This window comes from Trichechus manatus, unplaced genomic scaffold (assembly GCF_000243295.1).
Source record: "Trichechus manatus latirostris isolate Lorelei unplaced genomic scaffold, TriManLat1.0 scaffold00081, whole genome shotgun sequence".
Taxonomy (NCBI): Eukaryota; Metazoa; Chordata; class Mammalia; order Sirenia; family Trichechidae; genus Trichechus; species Trichechus manatus.
In genome coordinates, this window is record NW_004444017.1 from 4,995,543 (window position 1) to 5,017,630 (window position 22,088).

The 22,088-nt window shown below is 44.6% G+C and overlaps 1 protein-coding gene and 1 non-coding gene across 2 annotated transcripts in view; both read right to left on the reverse strand.

Moving 5' to 3' along the window:
* CACNA2D4 (calcium voltage-gated channel auxiliary subunit alpha2delta 4) overlaps positions 1-20,056 on the reverse strand; it is a 114,752-nt gene extending 94,696 nt beyond the window's left edge. The window contains exons 1-6 of the mRNA XM_004381277.2: positions 19,881-20,056; positions 16,138-16,219; positions 10,957-11,073; positions 8,210-8,269; positions 6,217-6,379; positions 5,643-5,774 (exon numbers count right to left, since the gene is read on the reverse strand). Coding sequence (XP_004381334.1) covers positions 5,643-5,774; positions 6,217-6,379; positions 8,210-8,269; positions 10,957-11,073; positions 16,138-16,219; positions 19,881-20,056 — 730 coding nt within the window. The remainder of the gene's footprint in view (positions 1-5,642; positions 5,775-6,216; positions 6,380-8,209; positions 8,270-10,956; positions 11,074-16,137; positions 16,220-19,880) is intronic.
* Positions 7,570-7,640, reverse strand: TRNAE-UUC (transfer RNA glutamic acid (anticodon UUC)). The gene has a single exon. It is a non-coding gene; the product is annotated as a tRNA-Glu (tRNA).
* Positions 20,057-22,088: the final 2,032 nt, after the last annotated feature.

Below are 22,088 nucleotides of genomic sequence, written 5' to 3' on the forward strand. Positions count from 1 at the left end.
AGAAGGGAGAGGGTTGACATGTTGTGGGGTTGTTAACCAATGTCATAAAACAATATGTGTACTACTGTTTCATGAGAAACTATATGTTCTGTAAACCTTCACCTGAAGTACAATAAAAAAAAAAAAAAGAGGATTAGGGTGGGATTGTATAACACCCTTACTAAGATCACATCCCTGATCCAATGTAAATGGAGTTTTCCTAGGGTGTGGCCTGCACCACCTTTTATCTTACAAGAGATGAAAGGAAAGGGAAGCAAGCAGAGAATGCAGGAACTCATACCACCAAAAAAGCAGTGCCGGGAGCAGAGCGGTCCTTTGGACCTGAGGTTCCTATGCAGAGAAGCTCCCAGACCAAGGGAGGATTGATGACTTGGACCTTCCTCCAGAGCTGACAGAGAAAGTGTTCCCTTGGAGCTGACACCCTGAATTTGGACTTGTAGCCTACCGGACTGTGAGAGAATAAACTTCTCTTTGTTAAAGCCATCCACTTGTGGTATTTCTGTTATAGCAGCACTAGATAACCAAGACAATGGTTAAATAGATAATGTCTGAAACATTTCTAGAGCTGATAAAAACTACAAATCCACTGATCGAGGAAGTATAATATACTCAAAACAGGATAGATAAAAAGATACTCACATATAGACACATCATAGTGAAACTGCAAAATGTCAAAAGCAAAAAGACCTAGAAAGCAGCCAGAAAGAAAGGCCAGAACATCTGCAAAGAAACAGCAGTTAAACTGACAGCAGATTTTCTCAACATCAATGGAAGCTGGAAGACAATGGGAAAATATTTTTAAAGTGTTGAGAAAAAAGACCTGTTAATTTAGAATTGCATTCCCAGCACTACTATCGTTCAAGACTGAGGATAAAATAAAACAGTTATATATAAACACTAACTGTAACAGTTTACAACCAACAGACCTGCTATGAAAGAACTTCTGGAGGATTTACTTTAAGAAGAAAGAAAGTGATCTCAGAAAGACAGCCTGAGATGCATGAAGAAATAGCGAACTAATAAAATGATAGACAAGTGGTTAAATCCAAAGAAGCAAAATCTGTATCCAATAACAGTAATAGTGTTTAGTTTGTGAGGATAAAAAATGTGAAATAGTGTATGAAAATAGAATGGAAGTCAGAATGAGGGGAGGCATGAAAAAGTTCTAAGGTCCTTTTTTGACTAGGAGAAGGATAAAAATGTTATTTAATTTCAGCATTTTGTTGTGTTAAATACAGCTATTTAACACAATGTATTTAAGTTACGATGAACCACACTTAAAACCGTCTAATATTTTTGTACATCTTATCGTTAGTAATCTGTACTACATACAATGTTGCAGCACATAATTTGCGGATGTTATCATTCTCAGATATGCACTTGCAGATGTTCAACTTTATGATTTACTGTTCAAAACACTGCTGTATAGCAGGCTGGAACATTGCATCTTCCTGGGAGGAAGTTACAGGAAAATGTGTGCAGGGGATATGGAAAAAATTGCTGAGTTAAGTAAACATGCTCCAATTATTTGACCAGGATAATATGATGGAAGAGATCGGTAGAAAAATCGTCCATATGGCAAGAAGGCTGAATTTAGAACTTGATATCGCTGATGAGGAACAGCTCATAGATCACGAAGAAGGGGAATTGACAGATCAGGACTTAAGGGATTTTCAAGGGGAAAGAAATGCTGAAGAAGAAAGAAATAATAAGGAAGAGGAAGGAGAGAAGTTGTCAAGAAAATTTTACAGTGAAAGGATTGGCTGAAATGTTTTCTAAATTAAATCAGGGGCTTCAGTTCCTTAAAAACATGGACCCAAACACTGATCTTTTTGCTAAAGTTGATAGGCAGATTTGGGAAGCAGTGAAATATCACCACAAAATACACGAAGAAAAAAAGAAAAGGACCATACAGATAACTCTCATGAATTTTCTGACTAGAAATGCCATCCCCATTCTCAGGGATAATCTAGATGATCCAGAACCTCCCGTAAGTGGAGTTATTACTACAATTGACAAAATGCCAATGTCGTCCAATTCTTCTTCATTATCGGAGAAAATTTTTATGATTTGTCTGTTTTTTATCTATGTATGTATTAAAACATATCTGTAAGTTTATATGTAATGTTTTCAACCCCCAAAGACAATTAAAGATCAGATTTATAAAGATACTGATAATAAAAGGCAATAGTAATGAAAACAAAACAAAACAAAAAAATGAAGCCTTTGGCTTATGTCAGAACCGACTTACAATAAAGTCGTCGAAAGAGAACCCTGTTGTAAATCAGGGACTACCTGTATGACTAATAAAATTACAGGACTAATTACTAAAAGAATAAAAATAGAGGGCATAAGTCACAAACTGGTAGTTTTAAAAAGGGAAATAATGGAGGAAGAGGAGATTTGTAAGAAAAATTTAATCATTAAAAAAAGCAAAAGATGAAAAAAGGAAACAAAAATAATGGGAAAAGTAGAAATTTAAAGAACAAAATGATAGCAAGTTCAAATATATCAATACTCACAATAAATGTAAATATGCTTAACTTGCCAACTAGTAAAAGATTGTCAGTTTGGATGAAAATTAAAAGGTTATAAACTATTTTTAAGAGATATAGGTAAAACAAAATGACAAAGAAAGCAGAGGCAAAAAACAAGGCTCCAGGAATTGGTGGAATACCAACTGAGATGTTTCAACAAACAGATGCAGCACTGGAAGCGCTCACTCCTGACAGCTACCTGGCCAACTGATTAGAAGAGATCCATATTTATGCCCATTCCAAAGAAAGGTGATCCAACAGAATGTGGAAATTATCAAACAATATCATTAATATCACACACAAGTAAAATGTTGCTGAAGATTATTCAAAAGCAGTTCCAGCAGTACATCAACAGGGAACTACCATAAATTCAAGCGGGATTCCGAAGAGGGCATGAAACCAGTGATATCATTGCTGATGTCAAATGGATCCTGCCTGAAAGCAGAGACTACCAGAAAGATGTTTACCTGTGTTTTACTGACTGTGCAAAGGCATTCAACTGTGTGGATCATAACAAATTATGGATAACATTGTGAAGAATGGGCATTCCAGAACACTTAATTGTGCCCATGAGGAACTGTATATAGACCAAGGGGCCGTTGTTTGAACTGAACAAGGGGTTAATGCATGGTTTAAAGTCAGAAAAGATATGTGTCAGGGTTGTATCCTTTCACCATACTTATTCAATCTGTATGCTGAGCAAATAATCTGAGACACTGGACTATATGAAGACAAATGGGGCATCAGGATTGGGGTAAGACTCATTAACGACCTATGATATGCAGGTGACACAACCTTGCTTGCTGAAAGCGAAGAGGACTTGAAGCACTTATTGATGAAGATCAAAGACTACAGCCTTCAGTATGGATTACACCTTAACATAAAGAAAACAAAAATCCTCAAAACTGGACGTGAGCAACATCATGATAAATGAAGAAAATAAGTTGTCAAGAATTTCATTTTACTTTGATCTACAATCAACGTCCATGGAAACAGCAGTCAAGAAATCACATGACACATTGCATTGGGCAAATCTGCTGCAAAAGACCTCTTTTAAGTGTTAAGAAGCAAGGATGTCACTTTAAGGACTAAGGGGCGCCTGACCCAAGCCATGGTGTTTTCTACTGCCTCATATGTGTATGAAAGCTGGACAATGAATAAGGAAGACTGAAGAAGAATTGACGCCTTCGAATTATGGTGTTGGTGAAGAATATTGAATATACCGTGGACTGCCAGAAGAACGCATAAATCCGTCTTGGAAGAAGTACAACCAGAATGCTCCTTAGAAGCAAGGATGGCAAGACTTCTTCTCACATGCTTTGGACACGTTATCAGGAGCGACCAGTCCCTGGAGAAGGACATCATACTTGGTAAAGTAGAGGGTCAGCAAAAAAGAGGAAGACCCTCAACAAGATGGATTGACACTGTGGCTGCAACAATGGGCTCAAACATAACAACGATTGTGAGGATGGCACAGGACTGGGCAGCATTTTGTTCTGTTGTACTTAGGGTTGCTATGAGTCAGAACCAACTCGACCGCACATAACAACAACAACAACAAAAGTCTGTATACAAAACCAGGTTTAAAAAATCTAAAAATAAGGAAAGCAAAAACGTATATTGTTTATGCAGACATCTACACGAGATAAAACTAAACAAGAACAGACAAACAATTTCAAATAGAGTGATAAGCTTTAAATTCAGGGTAGCTATTACCTATATGGTTGCTATGAGTTGGAATAGACTCAATGGCGATGGGTTTGGTTTTTTTATTTATTTTTTTGTTACCTGGCCACTTCAGGGGGTAGGGGCTGGGTGGTGCAGGAATTTTAGGGCAGAGGAGCAGGATAGAGGAGGTACACTTAGGTAGGTATAAGTTGTTGGTAATATTCTAGGTCTTGCGTTGGTGGTGTGTAAACAGACATTCATTATATTACAAATAAAATAAAATAAATTAAAATGGGCCTGCATGAACCAATGAGGGTAGTGTTAATGAACAAAGGATTATGGTCAATCCAATACTGTCTACCCAAAGGCCAATATTTATATACAGTTGTGTGGGTGGGTGTGTACCTAAGTACCAAAGTGAGAAATGGCCCCTTTATACTAACATGGGCTCAATGGCACAGAACAACAACATACTAATACTGAAGCGCTCACACCTTGATTGTGTTGTCTGCATACAACTTGACATCTCTGGAAGCCCTGATGTGGCATGAATGTTTTTAGGAATTACATGTGTTTACCCTGGAGAAGATTCCAGGGATGTATGAATAGTCTTCAGGCATTTGAAGAGCTGCTACATGCAAGAAGGATAAACTTATTCATGAAGGCTCCAGAGAACAGAACTAGAACCAATGGCTAGTTGTAGATTCTGACAGAGAAACACAAGGAGGAGCAAGCTAATGATGGGAACTCTGTGAGCTCTGGGGTCCCTTTGCACTCCAAGACAGGGATTCGCTTTCCCAGCTTGGAAACACAGAGGGATCCTTTAGAAGTTTTCTGGCTTCCTGTCTCAGAAAAGCAGGGCAGCTTTAAGACTTTCTAGACAGTGTGCTAAAATATAAAGACGGGTTGGGGTGATATACGGAAGTGAATTTATTTAAAATGGGAAGGAAAAGGGGGCAAAAGTCATGCCAACTTTGTGGCAGATGTTTTTTGCTCTCTTTTTATTGGTGAACAAGGGAGCCATCCCCACTCTATTAGGGTGGCCACTAGCCACATGGTAGCCGGTGGCATTTCCTGTGTTGCTGTTGAACATTTCAATTAAGTATGGCTCCTTTCTCCAATTAGGATATAAATTTTTTAAGATGAAGAATAGTTTTATCCTCCTTTGCACAGTCCTTTCTCCCACAGTGCTTTCTATAGGATAGGAGCTCAAAGTGGGCATCAATTGTCTGGTTACCATAGACTTTGATGGTTTCATTCATTCTTTCAACAGCTATTTACTGAGGAGTGTCAAAGTGTGGGTTGGAAGTACTTTTTGGCAGGGGATCAGCCCATTCACTGGAGGCCTGGGTACCAGGGGCCATCTTCCATGCTCTATTGTTTTATTCCCAGAGAAGAAGCCCAGAAGATCCTGGAGATGCCACCCAATGTCCTTACCTGGATAGATCCTGAAGAATCCAGTTGAGCTGCCAAAATATTGCCAGGTCAATGTCGGATCTCTCTGGAAGTTCTCCACAAAAACAGGGTTCAAGGCTTCAGACATGTAGACTCCATTTAAAATATTGGGGTCTGAAGGGTGAGATTGCAGGAGAATCTTCATGGGGAAGTGTAGCACACTAAATACACACACACAGAGCTACTTCCTGTAGTGATGTAGTTTAGACATTCCCTCTACACCTTATTTGGAAAGCCACACTCACACCCTCTAATCCACGTTTCTGTCAGCCCAGGCTTGTGTAGAATAGTTTCTTTTCTAGTCCCCAATCCAGGAGGCTGGGGAGACAGTTTATGACTCTGCCAGTCTTCTTAGGAAAATGGAGGCAAATCATTAAAAAACCACCATATCTAAACTGTAAAAATTGTTGAATTCGCAACTGTTTTGTTATATATATTTCTACCACAATAAACCAACATGAAACCAAACCTACTAGTACCACCATCACCACCCTTCACAATCTCCAAAACAGTTGAGAAGGACGTGTGGGTGGCAGAGGGGGGTGGCAGGAGTTACCTTTGTTGTACACATTGGTGGGCAGCTGCACACTGCTAATGGCGGTGTTCACCATCAGGTTGCTGAAGTGTGCGTTGGACTCCAGGACAAACTCAGCTCCCAGCTCCAAGTAGTTGCCATTCTCGTCCCTCTCGTTGATCAGCACTGAGTTGTAATAGTCAAACTAGAGACAACAGGGAATGAGCCAGAGACACTCCAGACACAAGGGACATGCAGAGTGAGAAGGAAAGAGAGAGAGGAGAGCCTGTGGCTCTCTGTACACCCTCTGAGGAGCCCACAGTCTGCTCTGTGTCTCACACAGTATCAGGGGATCTGCTTGGAATACCACCCACAGAGCCAGAATCAGGCTCTCCTCCCAGCTCCCTCCACCACCACCTGGTCCAGAGGACACAGACATGAGAGACAGGGATCAGATGGGCTGGCAGTGTCCATGCCCAGTGGAGAATTCAGGCAATGATGTGAATGGTTCAGGGGCAAATGTATATCCAGATAATTGCAGCAGATGGCTAATTTTATTGGTTTTTGGTGTAAATTGTCCAGATGATTGTTTTGGGGCTCCACTTTGCTTAGCATTTGTAGACACAGCCAGAGATGGGGACAGAGACAGCTAGACATGTAGCATTCAAGGAGAGATAGAGACAAACACAGCCTCTTCGGCACTATGGGTTTCTTCCAGGGTGAGCAAGTTCCTTGGGTCCCAGAATGGAGCCTGAGGGGTGAGGCTACTCTCTTTAACAAACAGCCACTGCTCTGGGCCTCAGCCTCAGCCCAGTCAGGGCTTGTGCCTCCCCATGCCCTCTCTGAGGAGCCCGCAGTCTACTCTGTGTCTCACGCAGTGTATGGGGATTGGCTTGGAGTACCACCCATGGAGCCAGAATCAGGGCTTCCTCCTAATTCCCTCCACAACTGTCTGGTGCAGACCTTGAACGGCCCCTGCCAGGGCTGGTGCTGCAATACCCCACCCTGCTTCCCCTGCCTCAAACCCCCTACACCTAACCCATCTCCCAACACTGCTGCCAGCATTAACTTTCTAGAGTGCAAATCTGGCTGGGTTCTCCCCTCACAAACCCTTCCTTACTTCCCACTCCCTGTGGAATAAAGACCAGATGCCCTACCCTGGCATTCCAGGTTCTCCACTATGTGTCCCACCTTCCTTTCCAAGGTCACTTGGAAAGGTCAACAAGATCAGTTGAGGATCAGACTATTGTGTTGCATAGGGTTTCCATTGACTGGTTTTCAGAAGTAGATTGCTAGACCTTTCTTCCTAGTCTGCCTTAGTCTGGAAGCTCCTCTGAAATCTGTTCAGCATCATAGTAACACACAACGACAGATGGGTAATGGCTGTGCATGAGGTGCATTGGCTGGGAATTGAACCCAGGTCTCCTGCATGAAAGGCCAGAATTCTGCAACTGAACCACCCATGCTCCCTTTCTTCACATCTGTACCTGCCCAAATTCCCCTTGGTCTGAGGCCCAGGCCTCACACCACCCTCTCTGCAAAGATTTCTGTGTGCCTCCCCTACCGTATTCTTTTCATACTATTCTTTCATCCTATTCTGTCTACCTATTTTATGGACTTGTTTCATGCTTTATACTCAAATTATTTGCTCTGTGAGATTCTTGAAGACAAGAATATGCCTCATTCATTTGTCTTCTTATCTTTGTAGAGGCTAGCATGTTGCTTTGCCTATGGGAATTGAGTAAAAATGTCTATCACATGAATGGATTGTCACTTTATGCTCTCCACGCAGTTCTTGATAGTTTTCTCTCCTACCTTGTCCGTAAATCCCTTCCCAAAAGACTTGACAGCATTTCAAAAAACAAACTATTATAGGTTCACAAAAACCCTGTGCGCATTTAAAGCTAGTGCTGAACCTCCACACACCCCCATACCCCTCCGTATCCCATACTCAGGTGGCCTCGGCCCTGGGTAGGGTTTGGGGGCTTAGTCATTAAACCTTCCTAACACCAGCTCTGAACACAGGAGGACTCACCACCAGAGACGCGTTGAACTCATGATTCAGGTCAGCCTCCTCAGCAGCCTCCACCAGCCTCTGACAGACACGAAGGGGAGAATGAGCGTTCAAGGGAAGCAAGGGCTGGGGGCAGCTCCTTGGCCTGAGCTCCTGTTCTGGCTATGGCTGTGGGCAAGCCACTAAAGCCTCTCAGGCCTCTATTTATTCAAGTGCAAATTGAGTAGAATAAGTGGTTAAGAGCTTGGCTGCTAATCAAAAGATCAGCAGTTCGAATCTACCAGCCACTCCTTGGAAACCCTATGGTTTCCAAGAGTCATTGTGAGTCAGAATAGACTTGATGGCAATGGGGTTTTTTAAATCCTTACCTCCTCCCTCCCAACCCCATTTGTAGGATGTGATAAAGAAACTCCACAGAGCAAAAATTATTTCAGTGATGCTTTGCAAGAAATTTCCCCATAAGCACCCTCATACTCTGGGTTCTGTGGCCCAGAGAGAATCACCCAGCAGGGAGCAGGGACTGGTGCTAGGAGAAGTCCCGCAGAATAAGCGCTGGTTTGTTTTGTTTGCCCTTTGAGGCTGTGAGAAGGAAGCAGTGGGACTAGAAGCCTCTGCTTGCTGCTCCAGTGCCACGAGGACCTGCATCTAAAGGTGCATTTCTGCCTCCCAATGTCTGTGCTTGGCCCAGAGAGGCTGTTTAAACAAAGTTTGCCGATTGAAGGAGGCAGGGTGCCAGAAGTGTGTGAGGTCAGTGTCCTCCTGCTGTGAAGTGTGATTCAGCAGCCCAGGATGGACTCTTGGGCCCCCAAGTATCTGCTTACTGGTTCCTGATGCTTAAGATTCCTTGTGCCAAACGTGAAGGAGTCCAAACTGTTAACACACTCAGCTACTAAGTGAATGGTTGGAGGTTCGAGTCCACCCAGAGGTGCCTTGGAAGGAAGGCCTTGCAATCTACTTCTGAAAAATCAGCCATTGAAAACTTATGGAGCACAGTTCCTGACACAAATGGGGTCACCATGAGTTGGAATCGTCAGTGGCAACTGGTTTAAGCCCAGGGCCTTTGTTTGACACTGGATCCCTCCCAGATGGTGGGTTTTGGTGGGGAAGGTGGGGAGGCAGAAGCAGGCACACTGCTTAGCACACAGCTGTGGCCTGAACTGGCCTGTGTCAGACCCTGTGAGGGTGACGATTGTCTTACCTGACACTGCAGCCCTACTCTCTCTCCTTAGCACTGGCCTCCGCCGCCCATCTTCCCTGCACAGCAAACCACCCCATCTCCTCTCTCAGGCCACTAGTTCTCCATAGCTCTCTTGGGCTCCACCAAGGGTGTCATCGATCTTCTGAGTCCTTTCAAGGACAATACTGGTCTTGGGTGGTCAGATTCCTGTCTGGTGGCGTGGGGGCCTGTGTCTCTCCAAGCACACGGTATCTACTGCTTTGCATCAACCCAGTCCCCACAGGCATCCTGGGGAGGCAATTTATAAGCAGCGAAGGCAGCACATTCAGTGTCTACAGGCCAAGCCAGGGCCAGTGGGTGTCCAGTGATGTAATCACCTGGACACCAGGGCCAGGCCCACTCACTGTGAGCACCCCTGCTGCCCAAGCAGCCACCAGAGCACTTGGGCACCATGAAAAATTTAAAAAAACAAACAAACCAAACCCCCTTGCCATTGTGTAGATTTTGGTTTATAGCGACCTTATAGGACGGAGTAGAATTGTCCCATCGGGTTTCCAAAGCTGTAATCTTTACAGAAGTAGATTGTCACATCCTTCTCCCTCGGAGTGGATGGTGGGTTTGAACTGCCAACCTTTTGGTTACTAGCCGAGTGCTTTAACCACTGCACCACTAGGGCTCCTTGGGTGCTGTGAAAGAAGGGTCCTTATGGCAGAAAGGGAAAGGGGGAAGGATTAGGGAAAGAGAGAGAGGGGGAAAGGAGAGAAGTGAGGGAGCTTTGCTTGTTCTCCATCCAGCTATACTCCCATCTGTCCATCCATTCATTCAATAAGTAATTCCTAAGTCCTCACTCCATTCACTGCTCTGTACTAGTCATTAAATAATCAGTAACTAGTTTCTGTCAAGTAGATTCCAACTCATGGTGACCCCATAGATGTCAGAGTAGACCTGTGCTCCATAGGGTTTTCAATGACTGATTTTTTTGGAAGTAGATTGCCAGGCCTTTCTTCTAAGACACCTCTGGGTGAATTCAAACCTCCATCCTTTTGGTTAGCAACTGAGCTCATTAACCATTTGCACCACCCAGGGACTCCAGTCACTAAATACAAACTTGTAGTTGGAGCTCTGGTGGCGCAAGGGTTAAGCATTCGGCTGCTAACCGAAAGGTCAGTGGTTCAAAACGGAGGGAGAAAAGACCTGGCCATCTGCTCCTGTAAAAATCACAGCCTAGGAAACCCTATGGGGCAGTTATACTCTGTTCTATAGGGTTGCTATGAGTTGAAATTGACTCCAGGGCACACAACAACAAACAACAATTGAGAGTCTCTCTTAATACTGTAGGGTGATCCTATTGTACTTGACATTGTTACCCTTTAGGCAGAGCTCAAATCCCAGCTCCTCCCACTGCAGTGGCTTCCTGTCTGACAACTTTGAGCAAGGACCTTCTGGCTAATGGAAATACAAGGCAGAAGCCTTGAAAGGTAAGAGAAGGTCATGTGGGTGGCAGGATGCAGGACCATGTCATCAGTGAGGGTCATTTTGGTGTCGTGGGGGATGGGAGAAGCCCCCTCCTAGGTCAGAGGACCTGGAGTACCTTGACAGCCTCCACTTTGCTCCGCAGCATGTTCTCCATGTCCTCTGAGAACTTCTTCACCAGTGCCAAGCCATCCACCTCCTTGATCTTCAGACTGGACTCCGCATCCTTGTATTTCTGCTCCAGGGAAAGTGGGAGACATAGGCATGTGTTGTTTTGTGCCAGGTTGTTTGGCACTTGATTACACGTGACCTCCATCCTCTCAGGTACTACGCTCACACAACTGAAGTCTTGTTTACTCACCTAGAGGCAAGGATGGGCTCTCTCCCTGCATAATCTACCTCAGTAAGAGTTATCAAATGTCCTCTCTGTTCTGGGTACTCTGGGCACATTATTGTTTTGAATCAGACAATTATATATGGTCTACTGTGCTGAGAATGACAAACTGAAGAGAAATGGCATTGCATGCATCATCAAAAAGAACATTTCAAGATCTATCCTGAAGTACAACACTGTCAGTGATAGGATAATATCAATACACCTACAAGAACAACCAGTTAATATGACTATTATTTGAATTTACACACCAACCACTAAGGCCAATGTCATGGATTGAATTGTGTCCCCCCAAAATATCTGTCATCTTGGCTGGGTCATGATTCCCACTATTGTATGATTGTGTACCATTTTGTAATCTGATGTGATTTCCTTATACATTGTAAATGCTATCACTATGATGTAATAAAATGGACTAACAGCAGTTATACTGATGAGGTCTACAAGATTGGATAGTGTCTTAAGCCAATCTCTTTGAGATATAAAAGAGAGAAGTGATCAGAGACATGAAATCTCATACAACCAAGAAAGCAGTGCTGGGAGCAGAGCACGTCCTTTGGACCTGAGGTTCCTGCACTGAGATGTTCCCAGACCAAAGGAAGACTGATGCATCACAAGGACCTTTTTCCAGAAACAACAGAGAGAGAAAGACTTTTCTTGGAGCAGATGCTCTGAATTTGGACTTGTAGCCCACTGGACTATCAGAGAATAAACTTCTGTTTGTTAAAGCCATCCACTTGTAGTATTTCTGTTACAGCAGCACTAGATGACTAAGACAGCCAAAGATGAAGAAATTGAAGATTTTTACCAACTTCCGCAGTATGAAATTGATCAAATATGCAATCAAGATGCATTGACAATTACTAGTGATTGGAATGAGAAAGTTGGAAACAAAGAAGAAGGATCAGTAGTTGGAAAATATGGCCTTGGTGATAGAAATGATGCTGGAGATCACTTGATAGAATTTTGCAAGACCAACGACTTCTTCATTGCAAATACCTTTATTCAACAACGTAAATGGTGACTACACATATGGACCTCGCTAGATAGAATACACAGGAATCAAATCAACTACATCTGTGGAAAGAGACAATGGAGAAGCTCAATATCATCAGTCAGAACGAGGTCAGGGCCAATTGTGGAACAAACTATCAGTTGCTCATATGCAAGTTCAAGTTGAAGGTGAAGAAGGTTAGAACAAGTCCACTAGAGCCAAAGTATGACCTTCAGTATATTCCACCTGAATTTGGAGACCATCTCAAGAACAGATTTGATACATTGAACACTAATGACCGAAGACAGGCGAGTTGTGGAATGACACCAAGGACATCATACATGAAGAAAGCAAGAGGTCATTAAAAAGAGAGGAAAGAAAAGACCAAAACGGATGTTAGAAGAGACTCTGAAACTTGCTCTTGAATGTTGAGTAGCTAAAGCAAAAGGAAGAAGTGATGAAGTAAAAGAGCTGAACAGAAGATTTCAAAAAGAGTGACTCGAGAAGACAAAGTAGAGTATTATAATGAAATGTGCAAGACCTGGATATAGAAAACCAAAAGGGAAGAACACGTTTGGCATTTCTCAAGCTGAAAGAACTGAAGAAAAAATTCAAGCCTCGAGTTGCAATATTGAAGGATTCTATGGGGAAAATATTGAATGATACAGGAAGCATCAAAAAAAGATGGAAAGAATACAGTCACTATACCAAAAATAACTGGTTGACATTCAGCCACTTCAGGAGGTAGCATATGATCAAGAACTGATGGTACTGAAAGAAGAAGTCCAAGCTGCACTGAAGACATTGGTGAAAAACAAGCTCCAGGAACTGGCAGAACATAAATTGAGATGTTTCAACAAATGGATGCAGAGCTGGAAGTGCTCACTCGTCTATGCCAAGAAATTTGGAAGACAGCTACCTGGCCAACCGACTGGAAGAGGTCCATATTTACACCTATTCCAAAGAAAGGTGATCCAAAGAATGCGGAAATTATCAAGCAATATCATTAATGTCACATGCAAGTAAAATTTTGCTGAAGATCATTCACATGTGGTTGTCACAGTACATCAATAAGGAACTGCCAGAAATTCAAGCCAGATTCAGAAGAGGACATGAAAGAAGGGATATCATTGCTGATGTCAGATGGATCCTGGCTGAAAGCAGAGAATACCAGAAAGATGTTTACCTGTGTTTTATTGACTATGCAAAGGCATTCAACTCTGTGGATCATAACAAATTATGGATAACATTGTGAAGAATAGGAATTCCAGAACACTTAATTGTGCTCATGAGGAACCTGTACATAGACCAAGAGGCAGTTGTTTGAACAAAACAAGGGGATACTGCATGGTATAAAGTCAGGAAAGGTGTGTGTCAGGGTTCTATCCTTTCACCATACTTATTCAATCTGTATGCTAAGCAAATAATCTGAGAAACTGGGCTCAGTTCAAGAAGAATGCGGCACCAGGATTGGAGGAAGTCTCATTAACAACCTGCGTTATGCAGATGACACAAGCTTGCTTGCTGAAAGTGAAGAGGACTTGAAGCACTTACTGATGAAGACCAAAGACTACAGCCTTCAGTATGGATTACATCTCAGCATAAAGAAAACAAAAATCCTCACAACTGGACCAATAAGCAACATCATAATAAATGGAGAAAAGAGTAAAGTTGTCAAGGATTTCATTTTACTTGTATCCACAATCAACACCTATGGAAGCAGCAGTCAAGAAATCAAGTGATGTATTGCATTGGGCAGATCTGCTGCAAAAGACCTCTTTAAAGAGTTAAAAAGCAAGCATGTCACTTTAAGGACTAAGGGGCGCCTGACCCAAACCATGGTGTTTTCAATCGCCTCACATGCATGCAAAAGCTAGACAATGAATAAGGAAGACTGAAGAAGAATTGACGCCTTTGAATTATGGAGTTTATGAAGAGTAGTGAGTACACCATGGACTGCTAGAAGAATGAACAAATATGTCTTGGAAGAAGTACAGCCAGAATGCTCCTTAGAAGTGAGGATGGTGAGACGTCATCTCACATACTTCGGACACTTTATCAGGAGGCACCAGGCCCTGAAGAAAGACGTCATGTTTGGTAAAGTAGAGGGTTGGCAAAAAAGAGGAAGCTCCTTCAAGAGATGGATTGACACAATGGCTGCAATAATGGGCTCAAACATACAGCGATTGTGTGAATGACGCAGGACTGGGCAGTGTTTTTTTCTGTTGTACCTAGGGTAGCTATGAGTCAGAACTGATTCAACAGCACCTAACAACAACAAGAGCCCTTAACAAGGGAATAAACAAGGCTTAGAGAGGTCAGTAACCTAGACTAAGGCTCCACAGTCAATGGGTCTCCCAGACTTCCAAGCCTATGTTCTTTGTGCCTCCCTGGGGCCTGCTCACACTGATTGTGAAACCACCCTGAACATTGGTTCATCTTTCCCTGATGCACCAGAAGGCAAATCTTGATATCAGTCTGCCTCTGGGCACACTAGTGTCACCCTCAACGAAGCAGGTAATGAGGACAGCTGCCTGACAAACTGCCAGTGAGCCCAGAGAGTCAGGGGAACTGGATTCAAGTTTCCTGTCTGGATCCACAGGAGACAATCTGTCACTGAGTGTGTGTATGATGGATGTCCAAAGTCCCAACTCTGCAACCTATTGACTGTATGACCTTGGGCAAGTCACTCCATCACTCAGTTCCCTCATCTGTAAAATGTGACATTTGTATAACATTTTCCAGAATACTTTCATCCAAAAGAACCACATAACTACTGTTGTACCTTCTAGGGTTGGATGGATCACCTGAGAATGTTAAATGAGACAGTGCCCTGCAGCACAGGAGTGTGGTATGTGTGGAAGGTGGGATCTTAGCTGTCATTGCTTCCGAAGCCTGTGGAAAGGCTGTGCCTGTGGGTGCCAAGCACGGGGAGCAGGCACACCCCGGGATCCTCCCACTTTCTCCAGCTTGAAGACCTGGGGGCTGTGGGGAAGGGAGAAGGAAAGGACTGCAGTGTGGTCCTGTGCAGGTGTAGAAGCCTGAGATTTACTCCTAACATCATTTATAATGGAGACGATCATATTCACCTCACAGAGTTTGGTGAGACTTAAGTCATGAATATAAAGCTCTTGGCCAATGGTAATAATAAAAGAGAATGGCAAGGGAGTCATGAATATTAGAGAAAGATAAGGTCGTTTGTAATCTGGTAAGAGGAGAGGCTAGCCATAACGCTGCACATAAAATAATGAACAAATACAGTGTTAGAGGGAGAGGGGAACTGCAGCATCACCTCTCCCTTGGGAGCTGTTTCCTCCCAGGAGCCCCGCTGTGGGCTCAGACCTCTGCCAAAGCACCATGTGGGCACAGGGGATGGCTGGAGGTTCTGGAAATTGAGGTATGGGAAGCCGTCCCTGCATAGATGGCCACAGACCAGCCCCAGACTTCCTGCCCCAGCAGCTCCCGCAAGGCCCTGCACACTGACGTCTGAGGCTCCTCTAACCCTGCCCTCCTTCCTTCCCACCCCCTTTCACAAGGATCAGGCCTGCATCCGGTCTGCTCACTCCTGCTCCCTCTCCCCCATATTCTTCATAGTCTCCTTTCCCGGGAAGTCTCTTGAATGTCTAATTCCATCTTGATGTCTGCTTCTCAGAGTGTCTGAGCTAACACAACACTCTCAGCTGCTCCACCATACTGACCCCCTGACCGCCCCACCCCTTATGACTTGGGCAAATTGCTCACCTTCCTGGGCCTCAGTTTCCTCATCTGAAAGTGAGGGGATTGTATTAGATGATCTCCAAGACAATGACAATTGAGGATCTGTGACCCTGCTGTCTACCAGGAAGGAGGCCCTGGCTAACTGCCCTCTGATCTCCCGGTGAGCTGCTTTGGCCTGGAAAGGGGTGACTGACCTTCTGCAGCAAGAGGGAGCCCGAGTATTTGGTCACGGTGTTATACAGGTTCCCGCCGAAGGTATCTGCCCACAGCTTCACTCTGCCGGGGGAGAAAAGTGCATGTGTGCATACCCACATACAGACACACATAGACACACACACAGACACACACTCACTGTGTCTAGACACCCACTAACATGCACACATGTAAACACACACAAGCACAGAGACACACACATCATACCTACAAGGATTGACACATATACACAGACATACATGCACATAGAGACACACGGACACACACCCAGAAGGCACACACAGAACTCCTGTCCATCCTGTCCCTAAAGCTGCAGCCATGGCCAGGGCAGGAGACCCAGAAGAGACACTGAGGCTCAGTGGCTGCACGGTCTGTGTGGTGAACCCCAATGTGGTGAGCACTGTTGGCCGAGTCTCCTCTGCAGGGCTGTGGGGCGGGTGCTGACGAGCCCAGAACCACAGTGGACTGTGAGCCACCAAGGGCTCTGGCTTGTGAGTGGAGAATGGAGAGGAGAGAAGGAGGGGAAGAGGCTGTGGACAGGTCTGGGCCAGGGCGGGAGGATCCTCGAGGACAAAAACAGGAACAGCTTGTCCACAGCTGCAGCTTCTCAACGAGTCACTGGCTGCAGTGTTTGCCTGCTCAGTTCCACTGTGGCCCCTGGAGTCCTCTGTTGAAACCTCAGAGGGAGGGTGAGGCTGCTTCTGCTGAGGCCGAGGCAAGTCAGGCAGGGAGGCATGAGGAGGCCATACCTCGGCCTGGCGTGGGCAACCAAATGGAGAAGCCCTGACCTCGCATCCGTCCCGCTAGAAGGGCAGTGGGGTCCTGCCTCTGTGGCAGACTGGAAGGGTCCTGGGGGTGGGCAAACTGGACCACGTGGAGCCTCTGCAGATGGAGCAAGTGTCATTTACCCGTGTGATCATTCCCTCCTGCATATGTCGGCATCATTCAGTCGTTCAACCAATATTTATGGAGGTCCTACTACGTGTCAGGGTTAAGTGCTCGGCTGCTAACTGAAAGGTTGACCATTCGAACCCACCCAGAGGCTCCATAGGGGAAAGACTTGGTGATCTGCTTCAGTAAAGTTTACAGCCAAGAGAACCCTATGGGGCAGTTCACTTGACGACTCCCAGCAACAACAACACTATGTGCCAGGCATTGCGCATAGTGCTGAAGCCACATTACGGTCCTCACCTTTGTAAAACCCTCAGTGGAACACCCCTTCACATACAGATAGAATTATACATGTTTGGGGTATTATGGGAACACAGAGAAGGGATGCCAATTAAATCTGGGAAGGGGTAGTGGTGGTGAGGGAAGGCTTCCTGGAGGAGGTAGGATCTGAGTTCAGAGCTAGCAGTATGGTAGAGTTTCGCCTGGCAAAGAAATTTGGAAGAGAATTCTAGGTAGAGGGTACAAACAGCTTGGAGGAGTTAAAAATGACTTCTAGTTTTCTAGCTTGGGTGGTTGGGCTGATGGCAATGTCATTGAATAAAATTAAGAATATCAAGAAGAACAGGAAGAGCAAGTTTGGCAGTGGGATAAGGAGATGAGTGTAGCTTGGGATATGTCGAATATGAGGTTTCCATTCCAGGTCTACTGAGTACAGTTGGGCAGGTTGTACACTGTGCAAGTCTGGAAATTACCAGTAGCATTGGATCTATGTGAACTTAAAAGCTTTCAGGATGTTCAGATAGAGCTGTCCATAGACAATGAATGAGTTTGATGGGCAGAAGCCAAGGCTGGGAGTCATTTGTATATGGATGGGAGTTGAAATTATGAGGATAGATAGGATTTCTCATGGAGAGTATGTAGCATAAGATCTGGGAGTGAGGGCAAGGGCCTGGGTGGAGGTCTGGGTCCAAGACAGTGGATGGGTGGTACACATGTGGGCATATTTGTAGGCTGTTGATCTCAGCCAGCTCTTTGTGTTTCCTGTGTGGATGGTCCAATCTTTGGTTCTCCTTGATGAAGGGCTGAATTCCAGCCATTTTTTACCTGGCAATCAGCCTATTCCTGGAGCTCACCTTCTACCATTAATTGGTGGGTGCTCTGGGAATGAAACTTATTCTGGACATCTCCTTCAGCAACAGTTTTATAGGCTGGCAGTGGGTGTAATGGTGAAAGTGCAGAACAGCCTGAAGTTCAAATTCCAGCACTTTTGTTTACTTGCTGTGTGAACTCAGGGAAGTCGCCTAACCTTTCTGAGCCTCTGTTTTCTCAACTGTAAAATAGAGATAATATTAAATACCCCACTGAATTGCTGTGTGAATTAAAGATATCATTTGTAAAGCACCTAGCACAATACCAGTCATATAAAAAGTAGGGGTTACACAGCTCAATGGAAAAGAGGCTGCCCAAAAGCACTGTGCAATGAAGCTAAACACAAACAATATGCATTGCTGGGCTCCCCTGTCCCCACTTCTGTTAAGGCATGTAGTTGCCAGTCAGCTCTAACAGTAGCCTGACTATCACAGTGGGCTAGAGTGGCTGGACTTAAACATGGACCGAGTAGGTAGCAACCTTCAGTCTAGGGGAGGCAACCTGGATGCCGTCACACTCTGCTCCCCAAAGGGATTGGAAATTTCTTTAGTAGGACCACCAGAGCGAAGGACTAAAAAACAAACATTCCCAAATAAAGGAAGTGTGGGATGTATATACAATGGACTATTATTCAGCCATAAAACGGAATGAAGGCCTGATGCATGCTACAATGTGGGTGAATCTCAAAAACATTATGCTAAGTGAAATAAGCCTCGAAAGGTCACATATTGTATGATTCCATTTATATGAAATATCCAGAATAGGTAAATCCATAGAAACAGAAAGCAGATGGTGGTTGCCAGGGACTGAGGTGGGGAGTAACTGCTTAATGGCTATTGGGTTTTATTTAAAGTAATAAAAATGTTTAGAACTAGATAGAGGTGATGGTTGCACAACATTGTGACTGTTCTAAACGCCACTGAACTGTTCACTTTAAAACAGTTAATATTATCTTATGTGAATTTCACCTCAATTTAAAAAAAATGAAAATAAAAAAACTCCCAAAGATGCTGCACAGTAATTTAAGTTTACACCGAAATGTGAATGACTGACAGCAGATTCTTTCCTACATCTGGGCTTAATGACAGGGTGTAGAGATGGGTCCTGGAGGAGGCAGAGGGCAGAGAAAAGGAAGCCTGGGACTACAAAGTCCAATTTTACCACTTCCTGGACAAGCTACCTCCTGTTTGCATGAGCCACTCTGCTTTCTAACTGCTCTACCTTTTCAGAACGTCAAAACACAGATTTCCTAGCTAGTCCTTTGGGGAGCTGTGATAATTGCTTCCAGAGCCAGCACAGCACCCACTCCAAGCCGCCTAATCACAGCAATTATCCTGAGGAACACCGCTCCATCAGGTGCTTGAGGTGCTGCCTGCCATCCTAACGAGGAGTGTGAGTCTGATGGTCCGTCTGCCGAACACCTTCAGGCTTCCAGGGAGGGGTGGGTGGGACACAACACCGAGCAGACCTTTGGGGAGGAGGGGAGGCCTGTGGAGGGAGAAGCAAAGAAAAGGTTTTCACAGCAAGAAAGGGACAAGTGGGCAGTTGGAGCCCTTAGGGAAGAGCCCGGAGGGAGGTTCAGAGGTGGGAGGGAATGCGGGAGGCAGAGGGCTGAGGGGCCAGTGGGAAGGAGCGGGGAAAGGACAAAGAAGTTTTATGCGGTGGGGTTAAACTCAATGCTTACGTTTCCAGAGGAACCTTGGTCTGAGCCCGCGTGGGAGGCAGGGGGAGGCAGGCCAGCAGCAGCCACAGGATGATCACAGTCTTCCACAGGAAGCCCCAGGCCACTGGCCATGCAGGGCAGGGGATCCCACTATGGGTGGTGCTGGGGTTTAGGTGGAACCTGGGGAGTCCAGGCATGGTGCTGCTGCTGAGATCAGTGTGGTGGGAGAGGAGTGAGCTGCGTCTGCTGGTCACCCAGGATCCTTGGGACGTCCTTAAGCCTTCTTCCTTCCGGGTCCTGCAAGCTCGGGACTTCCCAGACTTCCAGTCAGGCCCTGGCTGGGATGCCTGGTGGGAAGCGGCCTCTCTCTCTTCCTTGCAGCTACAGCGAGCAGAGGAGCTGCCCAACCTAGCCAGCAGGCTTCCAGGAGAGGGGTTGACGGGTCCAGTGGGAGCGGTTGTGATAAAAGGAACCCCTTTAATCCATTGGCCTCTCCACTAATCCCCTGCCTGACAGCAGACAGAAGGAGATGGCAGGAAGGGCAGGGGTGATCTCAGCAGGATTAGCCTGATTTCAGAAGACAGAGCTCGGCTTATTCCATTTGGGGAGGGGGGGTCAGAGCACACCCTTCTGCTTTAAAGAGGGAGGCCTGTTCCTATAGAACAACCTTCTGGACCCAAGAGGAGGAGGATGCTGTGACACTGGTCAGAGGACACAGTTGACATTTGTTTACCAAGAGCTATAACTCATCTACCTCTTTAAACCTCAGAACAATCCTGGGAGGTCAATTTCATCATCCCTGTTTTGCAGGGAGGCTCTTGAGGCCCAGGCAGGTGCAGGGGCCGAGTTAGGACTCTAACTGTGCCTCATGCTTCCAGGCTTAGTGAGTCTAGGTCACAGATAATGTCAACAGTCTTATGGACCCCAGGTCCCCCACATCTCACCTTCTCATGGTGCTAGGGTAGGGGCATATTTTCCGTGAAGCTATTGAAGCTTCAGGGCCCCTTACTTTCCTGGGAGGGGTGCTAGCAATATGCTCCTATGGCCAAATATTTTTTGTAAAATATGCCTAAATAAGATATTTTAACCACAATTGTTAAGACCTCTGTCTCTTTCCATTCTGACTTCTCCATCTCATATTCCCTTGGTTGGGTGATGTTTAAGCGGTTGTGGGCATTTTGTGGATCCAGCTAAGAGGAAGTCGAGTCCGGTAAACATTTAATTTGGGCTCAGGGGGACATATTTAAGTAGCTCACAGTCACCTCTGTGACTAAATCATCTCCAGCTGTCCTGGTGTAGGGATGGCTTCTAAGAACACTCCTATCATCCACTGGGCCAACTCACCCTGTATCATGAAATGTAGGTGTAGCGCCAGCGGTTGTATTGCTATGTGAACATATCCTACAGCGCCCACTACTGGCAGTATGTGGTAGGAGAGAAAAAAATAAGCCTTGAAACATTTGGAGCCAGAAGCTAGTCTGTGGAAAATTCTTCCAAAGATGAAACAAATAAGATTGTCAGCTGAGGATTTAGTTCTTATCAAGGCCTGGCCAAAGCAGAAGTTCTCTCCTGCTAGGAAAATAGTTGATACTGAATTGTAAACATGCCATACATTGTTTTCTCTTCTGATTCGAATTGCACAAAAGAGAATTGATCGAAATCGTTGTGTGTGGGGGCACAAACTGGTAGTAGTAGTATGTGAGTACGTCTGTGTTAGAAGTCTGTGTTTTATGCATTCTATTTATCGTACTGCTTCTTAGTGGCTCTGATGCATCTTCTCCTGATAAAGCTTGGTGGTTTCAGAAAAATCGTATGTAAAATTGCCACCAACGCAGTGAAATGCCTGAAGAAGCAAGTGTTCCGGTGACAAAACTCCTACACATACCCATCAATAAGTCAATGTTGTAGTATAAGAGTAATCTGATTACACAATTATGTGCTTCAATACAAAGTAGCAGCAATTTTGAAAAGCAATTGAAATGTTCCCATGAATGCCTTAATTTCAGATTAATTTTATATATTTTTCAGAATTATTTATCATACTAAATTTAGAAAAAGTACTATAGAGGTGTGCCAGACAGTTAATAAATAAATGGAATGTATTCTTTTTCTAGTTTTATGATTTTTGTGGTATTCATCAGCTATTTAGAATTTGTAATTTGGAGTGTTTTTTTTTTCCGTTTTAATAAATATTCAGTTTTATACCTATTTTTGTATTTGTAATTTGTA